Source organism: Pogoniulus pusillus, chromosome Z, assembly GCF_015220805.1.
Source record: "Pogoniulus pusillus isolate bPogPus1 chromosome Z, bPogPus1.pri, whole genome shotgun sequence".
Taxonomy (NCBI): domain Eukaryota; kingdom Metazoa; phylum Chordata; class Aves; order Piciformes; family Lybiidae; genus Pogoniulus; species Pogoniulus pusillus.
Window position 1 is genome coordinate 52,268,231 of NC_087309.1, and position 20,379 is coordinate 52,288,609.

The following is a 20,379-nucleotide window of genomic DNA, read 5'->3' on the forward strand; positions in this document are numbered from 1 at the left end:
TCTGAAGGAGGGACTGACCACTGTTCAGGAGCACACCATCTACAGAGCAGGGACAAATCCTTTAATATCATAGCCAGGTAATAGCTTCTTGAATAAAAGCAGGTAGTCATTTTAAACTTGAGCACACCGAAAAGCTTCCACCAACAATGGGTGGTGATTTCTCACTTTCTTCTCATACTCTCTGTGACAAGGACTATCCTGTTGCCATCCAGTATTCATCTGCTTTGTCTTATGTTTCACTGCAATGTAGGAGGTCAGCTACACACCCCTCCTGCGTAGCTCAGCCTTGAGCAAGACATTCAAAGAGCAGGCAGCTGGGCAGATGGGAAGGGGCAGTTTGGCAGTGTGTAAACACCTGCACAGGCCCAGACACAACCTTATTACAGCCCACAGAGATCAGGAAGAACTATTTGACCTAGTTTATTGGACCGAGATCTTGCACTAGCCCTGTTCCCAGAGAACTGTTCAAAATGAGAACAGCTGTGCCTACCTTACACAGTAATCACCACTGCTGCTAAGCATTGTTCACTGCTCCCATCCTTGCAAAATGCTGGCAAGGAAGGCATGAAGCAGAAGGTCCTAGCAGAAAGGAAGTACCAACAGTAACTCCAGCAGACCATCATCCTTCCTCCTAGCAGCTCAACACATCTGCAGTGAAGGCTGAAGAACAGCTGTTTCCAAAATGTGGACAGGAAAGGGTCTTCATCTTCTCTACAGACAGGTAAAGGTCCAGCACTCACTGACTATTCCCAAAAAGAAGGTGAGAATGACCGAGGCACAAGGCTACATGAGGTCAGAGCACCTAATGGTGTTTAGCTGAAACATAACAGGCTGTAACTCCAGCAGTCCCTTTTGGCTGCCAGGTGAAAGAAATTCTAAGGAATCCTGGGATTTGCTTATCTGCCATCTTCTGCCTCCTTGACACACATTCTTCTTCTGCCTTGTTTTGTTAAAGATTTCTCCCCTAATCCATCGGATACAAACAGTTATGAAAGCATTAAGTAATGTGGGAAAATAAAACACAGCTGTATCTTGCAGGATGAAATACACACACCTTGTTTAAAAGGGATGTAAAATCTTGCTGTGAGTTTAAGCAACCACAAGCAAGTTATTCGTTGAACTGCTTAACAGAGTTTCTTAAGGTAAAAAGATGTCTGCAGTCACTGCATGCTTGTCCATCAGTTTTCTCTACCTCACCTTCTCAGCAGCTTTTGACTTTGTTAACAGGCTTCAAAGTTAACAATGAAATTTCCACAACCTTTTCCATGTTTTCACACTCATGTAACATAATGACACAACAGTTTGGGTTGGAAAGCATCTTCAAAGACCACATAGTCCAGATCTCCTGCCACAGGCAGGACCTCTTTTACCAGATCGGATTGCTCAAAGCCCCATGCAACCTGGCCTTGAACACCTCTAATGTTTGGGCATCCATGTTCATCTCATCTGGTTTGCTATAACTCTTGTGCTCTGCTTCTTGCTTAGGACCAATGGAAAGCTAAAGGTATAAGGCAGGGAGACAAGCTGGAAGTACAGCAATGAACCGTGTTATAGAGAGAGATGCCAAGTCTCTTGAAATAAAAAGTGTTTCTAAGTGATGTCATCTATATTAAAAACATTGTATGTATTTCACACTTTGAATGGTTTTCAGATACAACCCACACCCTCAAGGCAAAAAGTGTGGGATGTCTTCTATATATGAAACTACATATCTAGAAATACAGTACATTACAAACAATTTGGAAAAAAAGTTACAAGCTTCTTGCAGAGACATCTCTGTGAAAAGATGGGGTTCACTTATCAGCCTCTGGAGATGTCAACAGAGATGAAAACAGCCCATCTATGTTGCATGTGTTCCTTGGGATCTATAGGAAGCTGGGGCCGCCGCCCCTCTTTTGCCCTGTGTCATCCTGAGCTTCCTCTTGGTCTCTGCCTGGCACCCAGTGGGAAGTCAGGATAAGGATCTTTCAAAAATAAGGATCCTGCTCTTGTTTGAATTTTTTTCCTCTCCCAGTTTGTGTGCCTTCTGAAGGACCAACTGCTGTATCAGGGGAGAGCATCAGAGGGCAGCATATGGAAGACTGAAGGGATGACAGTAGGGGTGCACAAAGGCGACTAAACCTCGCTCCCACATGCGTTGGCAAGGTCTGTGTACAGAACAGGTCTGAGTAAAACCATCAGCAGGTCTGAAGCAGGGTGCCATGGGATGAGGCTATGCAGGTGCAAAGCCTGAGCACTGACCTTCATTTGAATCCCCAACTGCAAAGTCCCGAGGAATGTGAGGTCTTCCCAATAAACCTTTGGGCGTCGAGCAGGAATAGGAACGTGACCGAACCCCAGACACTGTGCATTCCTTCAAGAAATTGCAGCAGATTAAAATCTGTGTCATTTTGAAGTGCACCAGCAATAGAAACAAAATAAACCAGTGACAGAACTTCTGAAAGAAAGACAGCCACTCTTCTGCTGGACATCTTTTCATGTATCTCCTTCATACAGTGCTGTTTACGCTACTGATGAGAGTGTGGGAACTCCTCATCCTGCGAGGTAGAGGTTGCAGCTAGTGGTGTCTAAGATCTTTAACTGTGGGCATGGACACAGCTTGATGACATAGTTGTGTGGCACGTGGCAATGAGTCTTTGGAATGAGCAGGGTCATTTTCACCTCATCTGGCTCATCTTGGCTGAGGAAGTCCCTATGTGCTACAGTACATGGTCGATACATTGTAGATGTGTTCCAGCTTTGCAAAGATCAGCCTCTGCTAATCTGTTGCAATTGCTGATTATCCTCCCTGAAAAATGTGCTGCTTCTCTGCTGAATTAAACAAGTTCTTAATAGCAATGGTGTAGGTTGGTGGGTTTTTTTATTGCACACTAGAAGAGTGACCTCCCCATCTATCTGATGGACCATTGGGATGAACTTCTGTGCTTGCAGGGTGTGTTTTCCAGGCTCTTGTTTCTGTGGTACTTTTTAACTTGCTGGAGTATTTTTATTTTTGCTGGTAGCTCCAGGATTTGGGTGTACTGCGTAGTAGGAATTATACCAGTGCCTTGTGCACTAATATCCTTTGAATCCATCCCAGAACTTGAATTATTTCTTTTGGTGACAGCTCTGCTTTGAGAATGTATATTCAGATAATCTGCTAAATCCTTCAAAGCCAGTTCTGGGGCACTGTTTTGCAGAAGACATACATGTGGGGTTCAGACTTTTTACTTCCTAACATATAAATTAATGTTTTGGTTCTGTCTGAGCCTCCTTTCAGACAGATTGAATCACTCTGATATTTACCTAGATATATTTAATTGGCAACTGAAAAAATATGTTAGCAGCACAGTGTCATTAACTGATCTTGTCACTGTCTCTGGAGGTGTTCAAGACTGGATGGGGCACTTACTGCCATGATCTACTTGACTGAATAGGGCTGGGTGATAGATTGGACTGGATGACCTTGGAAGTCTCTTCTAACCTGTTTGATTCTATGAATCTTTGAAACCTCTTAGATGGTCTTTAGTCCATCAATAAATTACAAAAGGAGGTTGTAGCAAGGTGAGTGTTCATCTCCCTAGTAATAAGATAAGAGGACACAGCCTCAAGTTGCAGTAGGGTAGGTTTAAGTTGGCTATTAGAAGAGACTTTTTCATTGAAAGGGTTTTCGAAGACTGGAAGAGCCTCTCCAGAGAGGTAGTTGAGCCTACATTCCTGGGGAGGCTTAAAAGACACAGAGATGTGGTGTTGAGGCACATGGTTTAGCAGAAGACTTGGTAGCCAGATAACGGTTGGATTCAACAATCTTAAAGGTCTTTTCCAAACAGAACAATTTCATGATTTATGATTCACACATTTTTTATTTGCTTTATCAAAGCTTCAAGTTAAATATTTGATGACCTAACCTGAATTCTCAGTTTGTCATACTTCCACCATGATAACTTTTGGTTTACTACAGGAAACAATTCATGGTACAAGTTAGATTAAAGAGTAGGAGAAATGTTACATTCTTCTCCAGTTTGATGGCTAGGTGTTGCAGGACACCATATGTGGTGACCAAGCTATCTTCTTCTAGCAATGTGGCCATTTCAGCCAGATTTCTAGCTCAGACATTTAAACAAACTCGAAAAAGAGAAACTTAGAAGCGGAAGCGCTGAGTGGAGAGGTGAACATACTAGGGACAGGCCATATAATGGCAACGATGGATAAGTTAATATAATTTCATTGGAGCGCCAAGAGCTTTATGTCTGGAAGCACAGCTTGGACCTCCCCCTTGCTGCTGCTGCTGCGCCTGTTGCTATCTTCCCCTGCCGCTGTTTTGGCTGCTGCTGCTTTTGCTGCTTCGACGCCTCTTGACCCCTTCCCAACCTTCCTTAATGTTATTCTATTTCTGTAGTAGTTTGTTCTCCTTATACTGCTATATTTGAACTATAAGAAAGACAATTTTCATTTTTCCTGACTTTCAAAAAAAAAAAAAAAACAAAAAAACCAAAAACATCTGTGTTGTAGTGAGTTAACTTTACCAGGGGAGGGATCCACCCTAACCCAGGACAACCAAGGAAGCCATTAACCTCAGTGTACTGTAGTGCCTCAAGCGCATTTCACAACAATTAATGTCCTGTATTTTCCCTCTGCAATGAAAAGATTTTCTGGTCCTGAAAGGAAACCTTCTGATTTTTGATGCATCGCTTATATTTCAACAGAGCCTTCTTCAAAACTGCCTACCTCATTGTTTTGTAAAGTAGCCCTAACAGAATTCAGTGTTTGTGCTGGACTCTTCTTCCCTTCATTTGCTGAAATCAGATAGAGGTCTACAGAGACAAAGAGTCTGTCTCAAAAAAAAAAGAAAAAAAAAGGAATCCCTTCAAAAAGAAAAAAAACTAACAAATCTCTATGTATCTGAAGATTTCAGAAATGGTACCATGGTCTAATGAAAGAAAACATCTTGAGGATACTTTAGAAATCATAATGAAGAGATTTGCCATTGGAATGGGCTGCCCAGGGAAGTGGTGGAGTCATTGTCCCTGGAGGTGTTCAAGAAAAGCCTGGATGAGACACTTAGTGCCATGGTCTAGTTGACTGGCTAGGGCTGGGGGATAGGTTGGACTGGACGATCTTGGAGGTCTCTTCCAACCTGGTTGATTCTATGATTCTAAGAGGAGACATTTGCACTTGTCAAAGCACAAAACCCTTCTGAATTTCCTTGACTCTAGGAATCATTTTAAAAGAGGCAAAAGGTTGTTTTTATACTTCACAAAGCTATTACCCTTTCACATAATTACAGCTGGTTAAACATTTCCTCACTGAATATATTTTGGTTAGAATATGCTGATTCACTGAACCTGAGATTATTTCCTTTGAAATGCTTCTGATAAATTATGTTTTTTCAAAGCTGAAGAAAATCTCTGACAGGCCCTTCACATGGCTGCTGCCAAGTCTGGCCACAACTGAGGAGCTCTGGCTCCAAAACTGCTGTGTGGAGGGCCTGGCATTGCCAACAAGGAACTCATTTTTCCCCATCAAATACAGATGTTTCTTACATGTTCTTAGTGACTTACTTAAAAGGAAAACAATGTAAACGAAGATAGCATCAAATACCTTGGACTGTAGACTAGTAGGTAAGTCTAATCCATCTCTGCTACAAGCCATGGCCTCTGAAGAGCCAAGAGGAGAGTAGTGAATGGGGGATCTGTCCGAAACACCTCCACTTCTGCAGTCTATCTCAAGGTCATCAAGACTTGAACTGAAACAGACAACAGTCTTTAATTCCCAAGAATTCTAGTAATAATCCATCTCAAGCTTAATGCCACAAATACCGCAGTACACTCTGATCAATGACAACCCAAAGCACTATGATTATATCATGTAAGTCACGCTCTGAATCCACTCTCAAGTTTGCAGTCACCTGGTCCAAGTACACAGTCATTTTGTACAGGACTCATCAGACAGTCATGTGGATCTGAACTACAGATGCTTCCATGGCCCATGATCACACAGATGTCCACCAAAGTCAGCCACTTCTGGAGGACAGTCTTCAGACCCATATTCAGCATCTCCCTTAAAATGAGATGCTTTTCCATACATATATGTGCTTCTCTATATAGATGATAAAAAGAATTAAGACAACTAGCTTGGATTTCACTATTAAGACATGAAGATGAGTACAAATATTTAGTATGCATGTCTATTAGAAAAATAATGGTGTGGCTATTCACAGATTTTTTTTTTATATACCTTTGACTTCACGGAGGATGGAAGAGAAAACTAATAAGAGAGATGGAGCATTTGAGACAGACAACCAGCAATAGAACAAGGGGACACAGTCTCAAGTTGTGCCGGGGGAAGTATAGGCTGGATATTAGGAGGAAGTTCTTGCCAGAGAGAGTGATTGGCCATTGGAATGGGCTGCCCAGGGAGGTGGTGGATGCACCATCTCTGGAGGTGTTCAAGAAAAGCCTGGATGAGGCACTTAGTGCCATGGTCTGGTTGACTGGACAGGGCTGGGTGCTAGGTTGGACTGGATGATCTTGGAGGTCTCTTCCAACCTGGTTGATTATATCATTCTATGAAATGAAAAATTCCTAAAAAATCAATACTTCAAATATCTACAGGCTATTTGATTGGTGAGGGTTCCTGACCAGGAGAACACACTAAGTTTTCTTAGCCCTTGGTACTAGGGTTTCTCAAGGTGGATCCTGCTAGCTGGAAAAGCAAGTTCATGGTCTCTTCATCAAAGTGACTGGAATGAACGGTTGACTGCCTGCAATAACATTCCAACCTTCCAACATAAAACTTTAAATTATGTGTGGTATTTCTAAATAGCCAGAGTTCCTAACAGGAATAACAATACAAAAATTCCTTCACACATTACTACAATTGACTTTTGTTCAAGGGCAAATCTATCAATACTGTCCAAAACTGCTTCCTTATTACACTTCTGGAGGCTATCTTTCACAATGTTTCCTAGTAACAGCCCATGTGATATCTCAGAAACAAGTTATTTAACTGCATTGTCAGTTCTTATCACATTTTAAAATCAGAAAAAAAAAAAACAAAAACCCACAACTTTCCAGTCAACAGACAAGCAGATGCATCTTACTAAGGCTAACTCACCCACAGAATATTTTTTACATAAAGGTTGCTTTCATGGGATCACAGGATGTCAGGAGTTGGAAGGGACCTGAAGAGTCCAACTCACCTGTCAGAGCAGGACCATATAATCTAGCTCAGGTCACAGAGGAAAGCATCCAGATGGGCCTTGACAGCCTCCAGAGAAGGAGACTCCACAGCCTCTGTAGGCAGCCTGTTAGTGTTCTGTGACCCTTACAGTAAAGAAGTTCCCCCTTGGGTTGAGGTGGGATCTCTTGTGCTGCAATTTACATCCATTGCTTCTTGTCCTATCACAGGGAGAAAGTGAGAAGAGCCTGTGTGTTCCACCTCCTGACCCCCAGCCCTCAGATATTTATAGACATTTATTAAATCCCCTCTCAGTCTTCTCCAGACTCAAAAGCCCTCAGGCTCTTCTCATAAGGCATGCCCTCCAGTCCCCTAATCTCTTTTCAATCTCTTGCTACTGCAGTAAATTTGCAGATCACACTAAAATGTGGGTGTTGATCTGCTTGGAGGTAGGAAAGTTCTACAAAAGGACCTGGACAGGCTGAATCAACGGGCTCAGGCCAACTGTATGAGATTCAGCAAGGCCAAGTGCCAGGTCCCACACTTGGGTCACAACCCCATGCAATGCTACAGGCTTGGGGAAGAGTAGCTGGAAAGGTGTCCTGCAGAGAAAGACCTGGGGGTCTTGATCAACAGTTGGCTGAATGTGAGGCAGCAGCTGTGTGCTCATGTGGCCAAGAGCACAACAGCATCCTGGCCTGTCTGAGGACAGTGTGACAAAGAGGACCAGAGGAGTGATTCTCCCCTGTACTCAGCACTGGTAAGAAGAGTACTTTGAGTATTGTGTTCAGTGTTGGGGACTTAATTGCAAAAAAAAAGACACTGAGGCCCTGGAGCAAGTCCAGTGAAGTGGTTAAGGGTCTGGAGAATAGTCCTTACAAGGAACATCTGCCCTTGTTCTGGTGGGCGACTTTAACCTACCAGGCATCTGCTGGGACTTAAACACTGCAGAGAAGAAGCAGTCTAGAAGGTTTCTGCAATGTGTGGAAGACAACTTCCTATCCCAGCTGTTACGTGAGCCTACCAGGGGGGCAGCCCTGCTTGACCTGCTGCTCACAAATAGAGAGGGGCTGGTAGGGGATGTGGTGGTTGGAGGCTGCCTGGGGTCCAGTGACCATGAAATTATAGAGTTTTCAATTCATGGAGAAACCAGGAGGGGCATCAACAGAACCTCCACACTGGACTCCCAAGGACAGACTTCAGCCTATTTAAGGAACTAATTCAGAAAGTTCCTTGGGAAATAGCCCTTAGAAACAAAGGGGTCCAGGAAGGTTGGACCTGCTTCAAGACAGAACTCCTGAAGGCACAGGAGCAGCTGTGCCATTGAGATGGAAGAGGAGCTGATGAGGGAGGCATCCAGACTGGATGGGCAGGGAGCTGCTGAAGGAACTAAAGATTAAAAAGAGAGTGTATCACCTTTGGAAAAGAGGGGAGGTGTCCCAGGAGAAGTTCAAGGAAGTTACTAGGTCTTGCAGAAAAAAAAAATGAGAGAGGCAAAAACCCACTTGGAGCTCAGGCTGGCCACGGCTGCCAAGGAAAATAAAAAGTGTTTCTTTAAATATCTGAATGGCAAGAGAAGGGCCAAGGACAACCTCCAGCCCTTATTAGATAGAGATGGGAACATAGTGACAAAGGATGAGGAAAAGGCAGAGGTGCTTAACACCTTCTTTGCTTCAATCTTCACTAGTGGGACAGGTTGTCTCCAGGACAGCTGGACTCCTGAAGTGGTGGATGGAGTCAGGGACCAGTACAGTCCCCCTCTAATCCATGAGGAAGCAGTAAGGGACCTGCTGCGTCATTTGGATCCTCACAAGTCCATGGGACCGGATGGGATCCACCCTAGGGTGCTGAGAGAGCTGGCAGCTGAGCTGGCCAAGCCTCTCTCCATCATTTATCAACAGTCCTGGCTCACTGGAGAGGTCCCTGAAGACTGGAAGCTGGCCAATGTGATTCCCATACACAAGAAGGGTTGAAGGAGGAGCCAGAAAACTACAGAGCTGTCAGCCTGACCTCAGTGCCAGGCAAGGGCATGGAACAGGTCATCTTGAGTGCCAGCACAAAGCACCTACAGGATGGCCAAGGGATCAGGCCCAGCCAGCATGGGTTTAGGAAGGGCAGGTCCTGCCTCACCAACCTGATCTCCTTTTATGATCAGGTTACCTGCCTGGTGAATGTGGGGAAGGCTGTGGATGTAGTCTACTTGGACTTCAGCAAAGCCTTTGACACTGTCTGCCACAAGAAGCTCCTGGCCAAGCTGGCAGCTCATGGTTTGGACAGATTCACTCTGTGCTGGATCAAGAACTGGCTGGATGGAAGAGCTCAGAGAGTGGTGGTGAATGGTGCCACATCCAGTTGGCAGCCAGGCACTAGTGGTGTGCCCCAGGGATCAGTGCTGGGCACAGTCCTCTTCAGCATCTTTGTTGATGATCTGGACGAGGGGATTGAGTCCAGCATCAGTAAGTTTGCAGATGACACCAAGCTAGGAGCAGGTGTTGATCTGTTGGAAGGTAGGAGAGCCCTGAAGAGGGACCCAGACAGGCTGGATGGGTGGGCAGAGGCCAATGGGATGAGATTTAACAAGGCCAAGTGCAGGGTTCTGCACTTTGGCCACAACAACCCCAAGCAGCGCTATAGGCTGGGGACTGAGTGGCTGGAGAGTAGCCAGGAGGAAAGGGACCTGGGGGTGCTGATAGATAGTAAGCTGAAGATGAGCCAGCAGTGTGCCCAGGTGGCCAAGAGAGCCAATGGCATCCTGGCCTGCATCAGGAACAGTGTGGCCAGTAGGACAAGGGAGGTTATTCTGCCCCTGTACTCAGCACTGGTCAGACCACACCTTGAGTACTGTGTCCAGTTCTGGGCCCCTCAATTCAAGAAAGATGTTGAGGTGCTGGAACATGTCCAGAGAAGGGCAACAAAGCTGGTGAGGGGCCTGGAACACAAATCCTATGAGGAGAGGTTGAGGGAGTTGGGGTTGTTTAGCCTGGAGAAGAGGAGGCTCAGGGGTGATCTTATTACTGTCTACAACTACCTGAAGGGGCATTGTAGCCAGGTGGGGGTTGGCCTCTTCTCCCAGGCAACCAGCAATAGAACCAGGGGACAGTCTCAAGTTGTGCCAGGGTAGGTATAGGCTGGATTTTAGGAAGAAGTTCTTCCCAGAGAGAGTGATTTCCCATTGAGAATGGGCTGCCCAGGGAGGTGGTGGAGTCACCGTCCCTGGGGGTCTTCAAGAAAAGACTGGATGAGGCACTCAGTGCCATGATCTAGTTGATTGGTTAGGGCTGGGTGATAGGTTGGACTGGATGATCTTGGAGGTCTCTTCCAACCTGGTTGATTCTATGATTCTATGATTCTATGATTCTATGATCTGAGGGAACTGGATTTGTTAGTCTGGAGAAAAGAAAGCTGAGGAGAGACCTTACCACTCTCTACAGCTACCTGAAATGAGGTTGTAGAAAGGTGACTACTGGTCTCTCCTCCCTACCAACAAAAGATAGGATCAGAGGAAATGGCCTCCAGTTGCACCAAGAGAGTTTTATATTGGATATTACAATAACCTTCTTCACTGACAGGGTGCTCAAATGCTGTAATAGGCTCTCCAGGGGGTGGTTGACTTCCCATCCCTGGAGGTATTTAAAAGAGTGCTAAGGGACATAGTTTAGCATCAGACTCAGTAGAGTCAGATAATGGTTGGACTCAAAGGTCTTTTCTAACTGAAACAGTTCTATGACTGTCATCTCAGATACTTCAAAGAAGGTGCTGCTGGAAGAACATACTGATAGCCTTGTTTTATGTGTAATATTTTGATCACTTACAGTTGACCTACCACAGTGTGGTGGAGGGGCTGCAGCCCCAAAACTGAGGTCTCTGTTTGCCTCTACATGCCTGGACATGTTTTTCTGCCAGGACCCATGGCAGTAAACAGGTTGTGTGACAGACACACACCCAGCCCATGTACTCCTGGAGTCTGCCCAGGTGATCCCCTATTTGGGAGGATCCAGGTAAACAGCTACTGCCTATTAAGGTAAGGTTTGGGCTTACTGCCAACCTGATTGGTCACTTTAGATGGCCAAATGAGCCGTGAATCTCGGCTCAGAGTCTATAAAGAGGGGTGCAAAGGAGCACCACGTGTTCAGAGGTTCAGACTTAGCTGTTTGAGCTCAGCTCTCTGATCCATATAGCAGCCCTGACCTGCTTGCATGGCCTAGACACAGAATCAGGCCCTCACTTGCAAACTTACTGAGGCTCAGCCCTCTTGCACTGATCTCAAGGCGCAGTTAAGCTGTCTGTGAACCCTTTGAGAAGCAGAGTGCATGCACGCCTGCATTTGGTACATATATGGGGAGCCGAGAGCCCCCTGCCTAAGCCTAGAGCAGCTGTACACACTGGCTTGCTATCCTGCATTTATCTACAGAGCTCAAGCCTCCCTGCAGCCCGGCATATCTTACATGCCTGCTGTCATAAGCCTGAGGAATCAGGCTCATCAGACCTTCCAGACTGTCTGCTAACCTACAAACACAGCCTGCTAGCTGTGAGACGACTGTGCTAGAAGCTGCACGGACAAATCCTCCTCCTGCACCTGGAAACCCTGCCAGCTGATCATCCCTGGACACGCAGTATCCAGAAGAAGCAGCAGCACCGAGGCAGAGACCACTCCACACCAGGAGAGAAGGTCAGAGAAATCTTGTTTACCCCAGAGACTGGGAACACTTAATATTCTCCTGCAAGCCGGGACAGATTCCAGCTTCACCAAGACCCAAATACTGGGCACACTGTGACACAATCCCGGGAGGGTGATTAATAATACTTAAGAGCAACACACCTAAGTAAGCTTTAATTCCTTTGTAATATAAATTACTTCTGTTTCAGAGCACATAGAGTTTCAGCCCTTGCTGGGCAAACAGCATAGCTCCTAAGCAGGCATTAAGCCTAAGGGAATCTTTTTCACAGTAACACAGTATCACCAAGGTTGGAAGAGACCTCACAGATCATCAAGTCCAACCCTTTACCACAGAGCTCAAGGCTAGACCATGGCACCAAGTGCCACGTCCAACCTTGCCTTGAACAGCTCCAGGGACGGTGACTCCACCACCTCCCCGGGCAGCCCATTCCAGTGTCCAATGACTCTCTCAGTGAAGAACTTTCTCCTCACCTCCAGCCTAAATCTCCCCTGGCACAGCCTGAGGCTGTGTCCTCTCATTCTGGTGCTGGCCACCTGAGAGAAGAGAGCAACCTCCCCCTGGCCACAACCACCCCTCAGGTAGTTGTAGACAGCAATGAGGTCACCCCTGAGCCTCCTCTTCTCCAGGCTAAACAATCCCAGCTCCCTCAGCCTCTCCTCGTAGGGCTGTGCTCAAGGCCTCTCCCCAGCCTCGTCACCCTTCTCTGGACACACTCAAGCATCTCAATGTCCCTCCTAAACTGGGGGGCCCAGAATTGAACACAATAATCAAGGTGTGGTCTAACCAGTGCAGAGTCCAGGGGCAGAATGACCTCCCTGCTCCTGCTGACCACACCATTCCTCATGCAGGCCAGGATGCCACTGGCTCTCTTGGCCACCTGGGCACACTGCTGGCTCATGTTCAGGTGGGTATCAATCAGCACCCCCAGATCCCTCTCTGTTTGGCTGCTCTCCAGCCACTCTGACCCCAGCCTGTATTTCTGCATGGGGTTGTTGTGGACAAAGTGCAGCACCCTGCACTTGGAGCTATTGAACCCCATCCCATTGGACTCTGCCCATCTGTGCAGGAGGTCAAGGTCCCACTGCAGAGCCCTTCTGCCCTCCAACCCAGCCACATCTGCCCCCAGCTTAGTGTCATCTGCAAACTTGCTGATGACTGACTCCATGCCCTCATCCAGATCATCTATGAAGATGTTAAAGAGGATGGGGCCCAGCACAGATCCCTGAGGGACACCACTAGTGACTGGCTGCCAGCTGGATGTGGCACCATTCACCACCACTCTCTGGGTCCGGCCCTCCAGCCAGTTCCTAACCCAGCACAGAGTGTTGCCATCCAAGCCATGGGCTGACAGCTTAGCCAGCAGTTTGCTGTGGGGGACAGTGTCAAAGGCCTTGCTGAAGTCCAGATAGACCACATGCACAGGCCTCCCCACATCCACCAAGCGGGTCACCTGATCATAGAAGGAGATCAGGTTGGAGAGGCAGGATCTGCCCTTCCTAAACCCATGCTGGCTGGACCTGAGCCCTTTGCCATCCCTTAGGTGTGCTCTTATCACCCCCAAGATAACCTGCTCCATCAGTTTTTCTCTGTCTACAGTTGATAATTTTATAATTAATAATCCAATCCCTGTAAATATATCATATCCTAACTGTTTTCATAACCTTGCACAAAAGAACTTAATTACATAGTGGTTGGGAGTGGTACAGATTTGTAAATATTAATTTTAATAAATAATTTTATAAAAAATTAATACCGCCTCAAATTCATTTCTCACCTTCCCCTAATAAGGAAGGAATAGAAATCCTCCTCCACAACACACAGCCAACCACATTTCTCTGAAAATTCATATAAGATCTTAAAGCTCATCTATAGGTACCTGACTGAGATCTTAGGAAAGGTGGGAAGATCTAAAACAGTAGAGGGAAAAATGTTTATGGTAGAAGTAAAACATTATTATTTTTAGTAATCTAAATTATGTTGCTGTAGTTAGCAAAACCAAAATGTTTGGGAAAGAACAACTTTTAGTCTGACTCTTGTCTTATATATGTTGAAAGACTCCTTCTAGAGAGACTTTATAACTGCATAAGAAACTCAAAATTAAGATGGTGAAAATGTAATTGTCTGCTTTAATTAACAACAGACAGACATTACTGCTCTCTTACTGTTTTCACAGAGACCCAACTGCCTCAAATTTCCTCTTGTAAAAGAAGGAAGTGATTTCATGTCTACTCTATCCAGAGACACAGTAAAGATTTTTTTTTTTTTTTAGCAAGGAAATTTACTAGTTGTTAAAAATATGTATACACACAGTTTTGTTTTCAAGCTCTCTGCATTCCTACAGCAAACCAGTTCACATCGTAAGCTAAAGCCATCTGGAGGAGGGCACTCAAACAACTGCCCTCTGCTGACAGTTATAACTGAGTACCATCAAGAAAGCAGAAAACAGTCTGAACCTATCAGAAACTTCAGCTGTATCCTGCATGGTGTCTTCAACGGTGGAAAAAAAAACATGCAGTCAGGAATATACTGTTCCTTGTACAGGTCAGTGCAAAGAGTGGAAGGGAGGTCTGGAAGCATTCCTGTGTGACCTGCGCTAGATTATATGCTTCTGTTCTATTATATGCGTCTGTTCTAGCAGGGGTGCTGGACTCAATGATCTCTGGAGGCCCTTTCCAATCCCTAACATCCTGTGATCCTGTTTTCCAGAGTGTTCAATACTTTTTGGACAATGCTCTTAATGGAAAATGTAACTCAGGAAAATTAGGAAAAAATTCAGTTGTTTGTTTTTTGTTTGGTTTTTGTGTTTTTATTTACAAAAATAACAGAATAGAAAATCTTGGAGTGGACAGCAGATTGTTCTCTTTTTTTTTTTTTTTTTTTTTTAAGAATACAAATGAGAAAATGAGGTATAAAAGTCTAAATTCCCATTAAAAAATTAATTTACTTGGAGGACATCTTGAATCAGTTAAAAACGCCTGCATAATTGTTTTATGAAAACAGATCATTAGGACAATTTAAATATCAGTGACTGAAAATAGTCATTTTCCCTCGGTTACAGTATTTATTACTCCAGAGTCCACCTTTATCTTTTGAAATAAAACATATACCAAATAATTCTTATGAACAAGTCAACTCCATACCTTCTTTTTTTCATGTCAGCATAAAGTTGGCCCCGATCTTTAATAAATCCATGGGCTTTGAATGGAAGGTATGAATCTTTTCCATACAAATCAGCAGGTGAAGCAGTATGTCTTAAACCTGTGTTTTCTCCATTTTTCACTGGCCTTTGATTTCCTTCATTTGTAACCCTTATATATTGGTCATTCCCCTCAAGGGAGGGAGATGAAGAGCTCTTAGCCACCAGAGCTGAGTTGGTGGAATTCAGACACGTTTCACTGCTGGCACCATCTCTGTGAACATCATTTGTCTTTAACTCTCCAGCCTGCAGAGAAAAAAAATAATGTTGCTAAGAGACAGTAACAAGATGTATTCTCAGGGAACTAGGATCAGATAAGTTTATCATTTTATTTATGGTTATGTTTTGCCTTTTTTCCCCCTCTCTCTTTCTTTTTATAGCAGATGACTCAAAGGCTAAAAGATTCTAGACCTCCTACTGCATTTTTACCCATGGTGAGATGTTGTTGGGCACTCCAAATTCCATCTTTCCCTTTCTCTATCTCTGGAGGCTTGAATGGGGGAAGAAGGTGGCACAAAACTACTTTCTCCCTCCACCCCCGGTGGACTTGAAGGTGGAAAAGCAAAAGGCACCTTTTCCACATGTGTACTGACTCCTGGGAAAGCTCATACTAGAATCAGCTGGCAAGTGGCTGGATTCTTTGTGCCCAGCATATATAGATAGATGGATATATATGGCAACAGACACAATGCCTAGAAGGATTATAAAGAGAGTGAGGAAAAAGCACACAGTTCCTGCTTTTGCACCATTCTGTGCAGTTCCACTCCAGTCCCACTCTTGCACAGTTCATTCTGCTCGCCCACAAGTCTGCAAGTTTGGCAAGTCCTTAGGTCCAGTAGAGAGAGAGCTGCCAGCGGCATCTGGACCTGGCTTCTCTTGGACCACCATATCCTGACTTCCTGTTTGCTACCCTGAGCTGGGGAACACAGCAGCAGTTAGGCTTTTCTGCTTGTGCTGCTAAGACAGTGCCACTCCATGATCTTTGTCTCATGGAAGCTGTGCCTACAGATAATTCAGACCTTGGTGGGTTTTATCTGCATCGGACTTAATGCCATATGGATCCATGATTGAATATAGCTCACAGAGGCTGCCACAGGTAAATTCATCAGGGATCATCTCTAAAGTCTTACTTCACCTCTGTGAGTAAAATCTGCTCTTCCCTAGACTCTCTGCTCAGCCTAATGCTGTGTTGTAGGTTAACCCTTTTCTGTTTTCTGACTTTTCTAAATTGCTAAACTTGCCCATAAGCATCCTTGTGGAGATTTCCTGACCAAATTAGAACCTGTAAATAGACCTTAATCAGTTCTGTATATAGGTTGGGGATGGGGCTGTTCAGGAAAATAAATATAATTCTATTCTTGTAAATCCTGCCTCAGCCAATTCTCAACCGAATCGTGAGAGTAGCAATACTTGTTATTTGCAAGTCTAATGAATTACTCACTTGTGCCCATACCTTTTGTCAAAGGCATTGATCCATATATTTATAGCTTTTATTTTATATGTCCTTGAGCAAAACTATATATAACACATTAACATGGAAGACATAAGGAGGAGAATTCAAACATTGTGCAGTTTATTCTAGGAAGATCAGATCATACACACCATGCACTTTAGTTTTCCAGAATCATTGTCCTAATCTTTCAGATAAGTGTACACAATCTGGAACAGAGGTTCTCCAGGGTAGGAGGGGAAAGGGATCCTTACTGTTCACCATTAAGTAATTCTGGGCATGAAGCACCTCTCCTCAGGTACAAAGATAGGAATGGTGCTCGGAATTATGTTTTCCCAGGTACAGGAACCCGGGTTTAGACCCCAGTATCAATTCTTTGTGCAACTGAGGTTGAATGTTACAGAAGATACTGAAGTATAGTTTATCAGCAGTCTTTTAGTTAGATGTGAAATGTCTATTTAGATGCAAAACAATAAGTCACACATGCAGTGAAAACACCCAATTTCCAAAAATCACCTGTATAAAATCAAAAAGGAAAGACAGGAAGGATTGCAAGCATCTACAAAACCTTTTCAGATTGATGACTTCCTCCTCTCTAGCCATATTTAAGGTGTGTTTTCATCTCCATGATAATATTTTCAGTGAAAGACAGAGGGAACTGCAGGCATTTTTACAGCAGTCTGCATTTGCATTTGAAAATACACTGCATGCAAGCCTGGAATCACTTCTGTTGCATTGTGCAGATGAGCTACGTGAAGGTAAAATGCTACTCCCAGGTCTTACACAGCTGTTCCCTCTCTCAAAGTTATTCTCACACAGGTCAAGACAGAGGTTTACCCTAGCACCAGAGGAACCTTCTCCAGCAGCTGCTCTGGTGCCAGCTGTGTGGTATGTAAGGGAGCATTTGGCCCCAGTCATCAAATCAGCAAATTTGAAAGCAGCTGTGCGTTAATCAAATATACTCAGGTAACATCTGAAGCAGGAATGGAGTTGCTCTCCTGTAACTCTGTCTTCTCAACACAGACACTGTTGAAACCAAGGTTTCACAGATTACTTATAATACTCTGATACTTGCTCCTAGGTCATAATTCATGCATCTCCCAGGAACCTTAGGTGCATTTTGAACGTACTGGCCTCTGACTGAAAATTCCATCTCAGAAGTCACCACAAACTACATCTGCAATGAATGCAGTGGCTGAAACGTTTCCGATTTGATTGGTTTTTTTTTCTAATTTTAAAAATCACACTTGCAAAATCTCACCCTTCTCTTCTTCCATTAACATCTGATTATTTCATGTTCAGCAGTCCATCTTTTACTCCAGGGAAAGCCCACAGCAGGTTAGCAATAAATTAACTGCTTAAATCATCACTGAAACTTAGCTACAGCACACCAGAATCCAGCAGCTGTTTAACTAGACACAATCACTATACAAGAGAGTTGGCCTAATAATCTCTGCTCAAATTATGGTATCTGAGTGTGACAATGGGGGAGGGATTTCAGGTGCAAAATAGTGATGTCAAATATAACTTGGTCTGGACTCTCTGGCTTATCCCTGGTGCTGGTGAAAAATAAAGCAGAAACATAAAATACTAAGTCAGAATTTCCAGTATTAGAATACTCTATGCCAGCTATTGGACATGGATTTCACCCCCTCATCAACATCTCATTTGAGCTTACAAGATTAACTTGGAGCACAAATCCTATGAGGAGAGGTTGAGGGAGCTGGGCCTGTTTAGCCTGGAGAAGAGGAGGCTCAGGGGTGATCTTATTACTGTCTACAACTACCTGAAGGGGCATTGTAGCCAGATGGGGGGTGGCCTCTTCTCCCAGGCAACCAGCAATAGAACAAGGGGACACAGTCTCAAGTTGTGCCAGGGTAGGTATAGGCTGGATATTAGGAAGAAGTTCTTCACAGAGAGAGTGATTGCCATTGGAATGGGCTGCCCAGGGAGGTGGTGGAGGCACCGTCCCTGGGGGTCTTCAAGAAAAGCCTGGATGAGGCACTTAGTGCCATGATCTAGTTGACTGGCTAGGGCTGGGTGATAAGTTGGACTGGATGATCTTGGAGGTCTCTTCCAACCTGGTTGATTCTATGATTCTATGATTCTATGATTCTAACTATGAGCTTATAATTAATTTCCAAAACTACCCAGCATCCACAAATTCATCTCTTTTGTGACTGTACACAGACCTCAGAAAACCTGACATGCACATAGGCAAGTTACATTGTGTTAATGTTTCTTAGAGAGAAGCAAGTACCATTCAGCTCACACATAGAAAACACAGTAAGAACTGCTTTAGAATTCTTCATACAGGCTAGGGAGAATAATTCCTATTATCAACTGAACCAGTGAAAAAAGGACATCATAAAAGTACCACAAAATCACAGCTGAGAAGAGTTAAGTATTGCTGGGTTTATTTTAGAGTTTTACTAATTGGCCACACACAGCACTGCTGACATCCAGAAGATCCTACTGTCACAAAAATGAGACACTTTACCAGGAAACAACTAAAATTTTACCAAAGTTCAAATGTAAGCTTACTTGGTCTACTACCATGCAGTTTGCATATACTTCGTCACTTCCACTCAGCATGGTAGAAAGTCTGGTTGCAGCGAAGAAAGTGGGTGAAGCCTTGAGTCTCCTGAGCACATCAAGGGTAGAGTGTCTCTGCTCTGGAAAAAAAAAAGAAAATGTGGAAAATATGCCATTAAATCTGAAACCATTTTATTTTCACATATATACACTGACATAAAAATGGCAACTTTAATCATTAAGAACCAAATCTTATAATTGCAATTTGAGTACTATTTATGGGGCCATTCAAAAATCTGCCCATTATGTAGTTGCCCAACACTTGCTGTAAGTTCCAAGAAGCCTCTAGTTGGCAAGATGCAAGTTTGCTGACAACACCAAGCTGTGTGGTGCAGCAGACATGCTGGAGGGCAGGGATGCCATCCAGAGGGACCTGGACAGGCTGGAGAGGTGGGCACAAGCCAACCTCATGAGGTTCAACAAGAGCAAGTGCAGGGTCCTGCATCTGGGCCAAGGCAATGCCAAGCACAAATCCATGCTGGGCAGTGACTGGCTGGAGAGCAGCCTTGAGGAAAGAGACCTGGGGGTGCTGGTGGATGAGAAGCTCAACATGAGCCAGCAGTGTGCATTTGCAGCCTGGTGAGCCAACCAGAGCCTGGGCTGCATCAGGAGAAGTGTGGTCAGCAGGTTGAAGGAGGTGATTCTCCCCCTCTGCTATGCTCTGGTGAGACCCCACCTGGAGTACTATGTCCAGTACTGGAGTCACCATTACAAGAGGGATGTGGAGATGCTGGAGTGTGTCTAGAGAAGAGCCATGAGGATGATCAGAGGTCTGGAGCACCTCTCCTATGTGAACAGACTGAAAGAGTTGGGGCTGTTCAGTCTGGAGAAGAGGAGGCTCCCAGGTGACCTTATTGTGGCCTTTCAGTATCTGAAGGGAGCCTACAAAAAAGCTGGGGAGGGACTTTTCAGGATATCAGGTAGTGACAGGACGAGGGGGAATGGAGCAAAACTGAGGGCGGTTAGATTCAGATAGGATGTGAGGAGAAAATTCTTCACCATGAGAGCTGTGAGAGCCTGGAATGGGTTGCCCAGCGAGGTGGTTGAGGCCCCATCCCTGTAGGTGTTTAAGGCCAGGCTGGATGAGGCTCTGTCCAGCCTGCTCTAGGGTAGAGTGTCCCTGCCCATGGCAGGGGGGTTGGAACTAAATGATCCTTGTGGTCCCTTCCAACCCTGACTGATCCTATGATACTAAAAAGCACCACAGAATCATACATGAACACTTATTTTTAAGTTATATGAATCTTGGTTAGCAATTTTTTCTGTTTTCTGCCTAAGACATATCTTTGTAGAGATCTGTG

At 44.6% G+C, this 20,379-nt stretch overlaps 1 protein-coding gene across 4 annotated transcripts in view; it reads right to left on the reverse strand.

Moving 5' to 3' along the window:
- Positions 1–20,379, reverse strand: part of ARHGEF28 (Rho guanine nucleotide exchange factor 28) — a 133,156-nt gene that overhangs the window by 59,962 nt on the left and 52,815 nt on the right. For all 4 annotated transcript variants that reach the window (XM_064176295.1, XM_064176297.1, XM_064176298.1 and 1 more), the window contains 4 exons: positions 19,028–19,158; positions 14,978–15,279; positions 5,581–5,725; positions 2,242–2,353 (listed from right to left, as the gene is read on the reverse strand). In XM_064176295.1, the coding sequence (XP_064032365.1) occupies positions 2,242–2,353; positions 5,581–5,725; positions 14,978–15,279; positions 19,028–19,078 (610 nt within the window). In that variant the 5' untranslated portion in view covers positions 19,079–19,158. The remainder of the gene's footprint in view (positions 1–2,241; positions 2,354–5,580; positions 5,726–14,977; positions 15,280–19,027; positions 19,159–20,379) is intronic.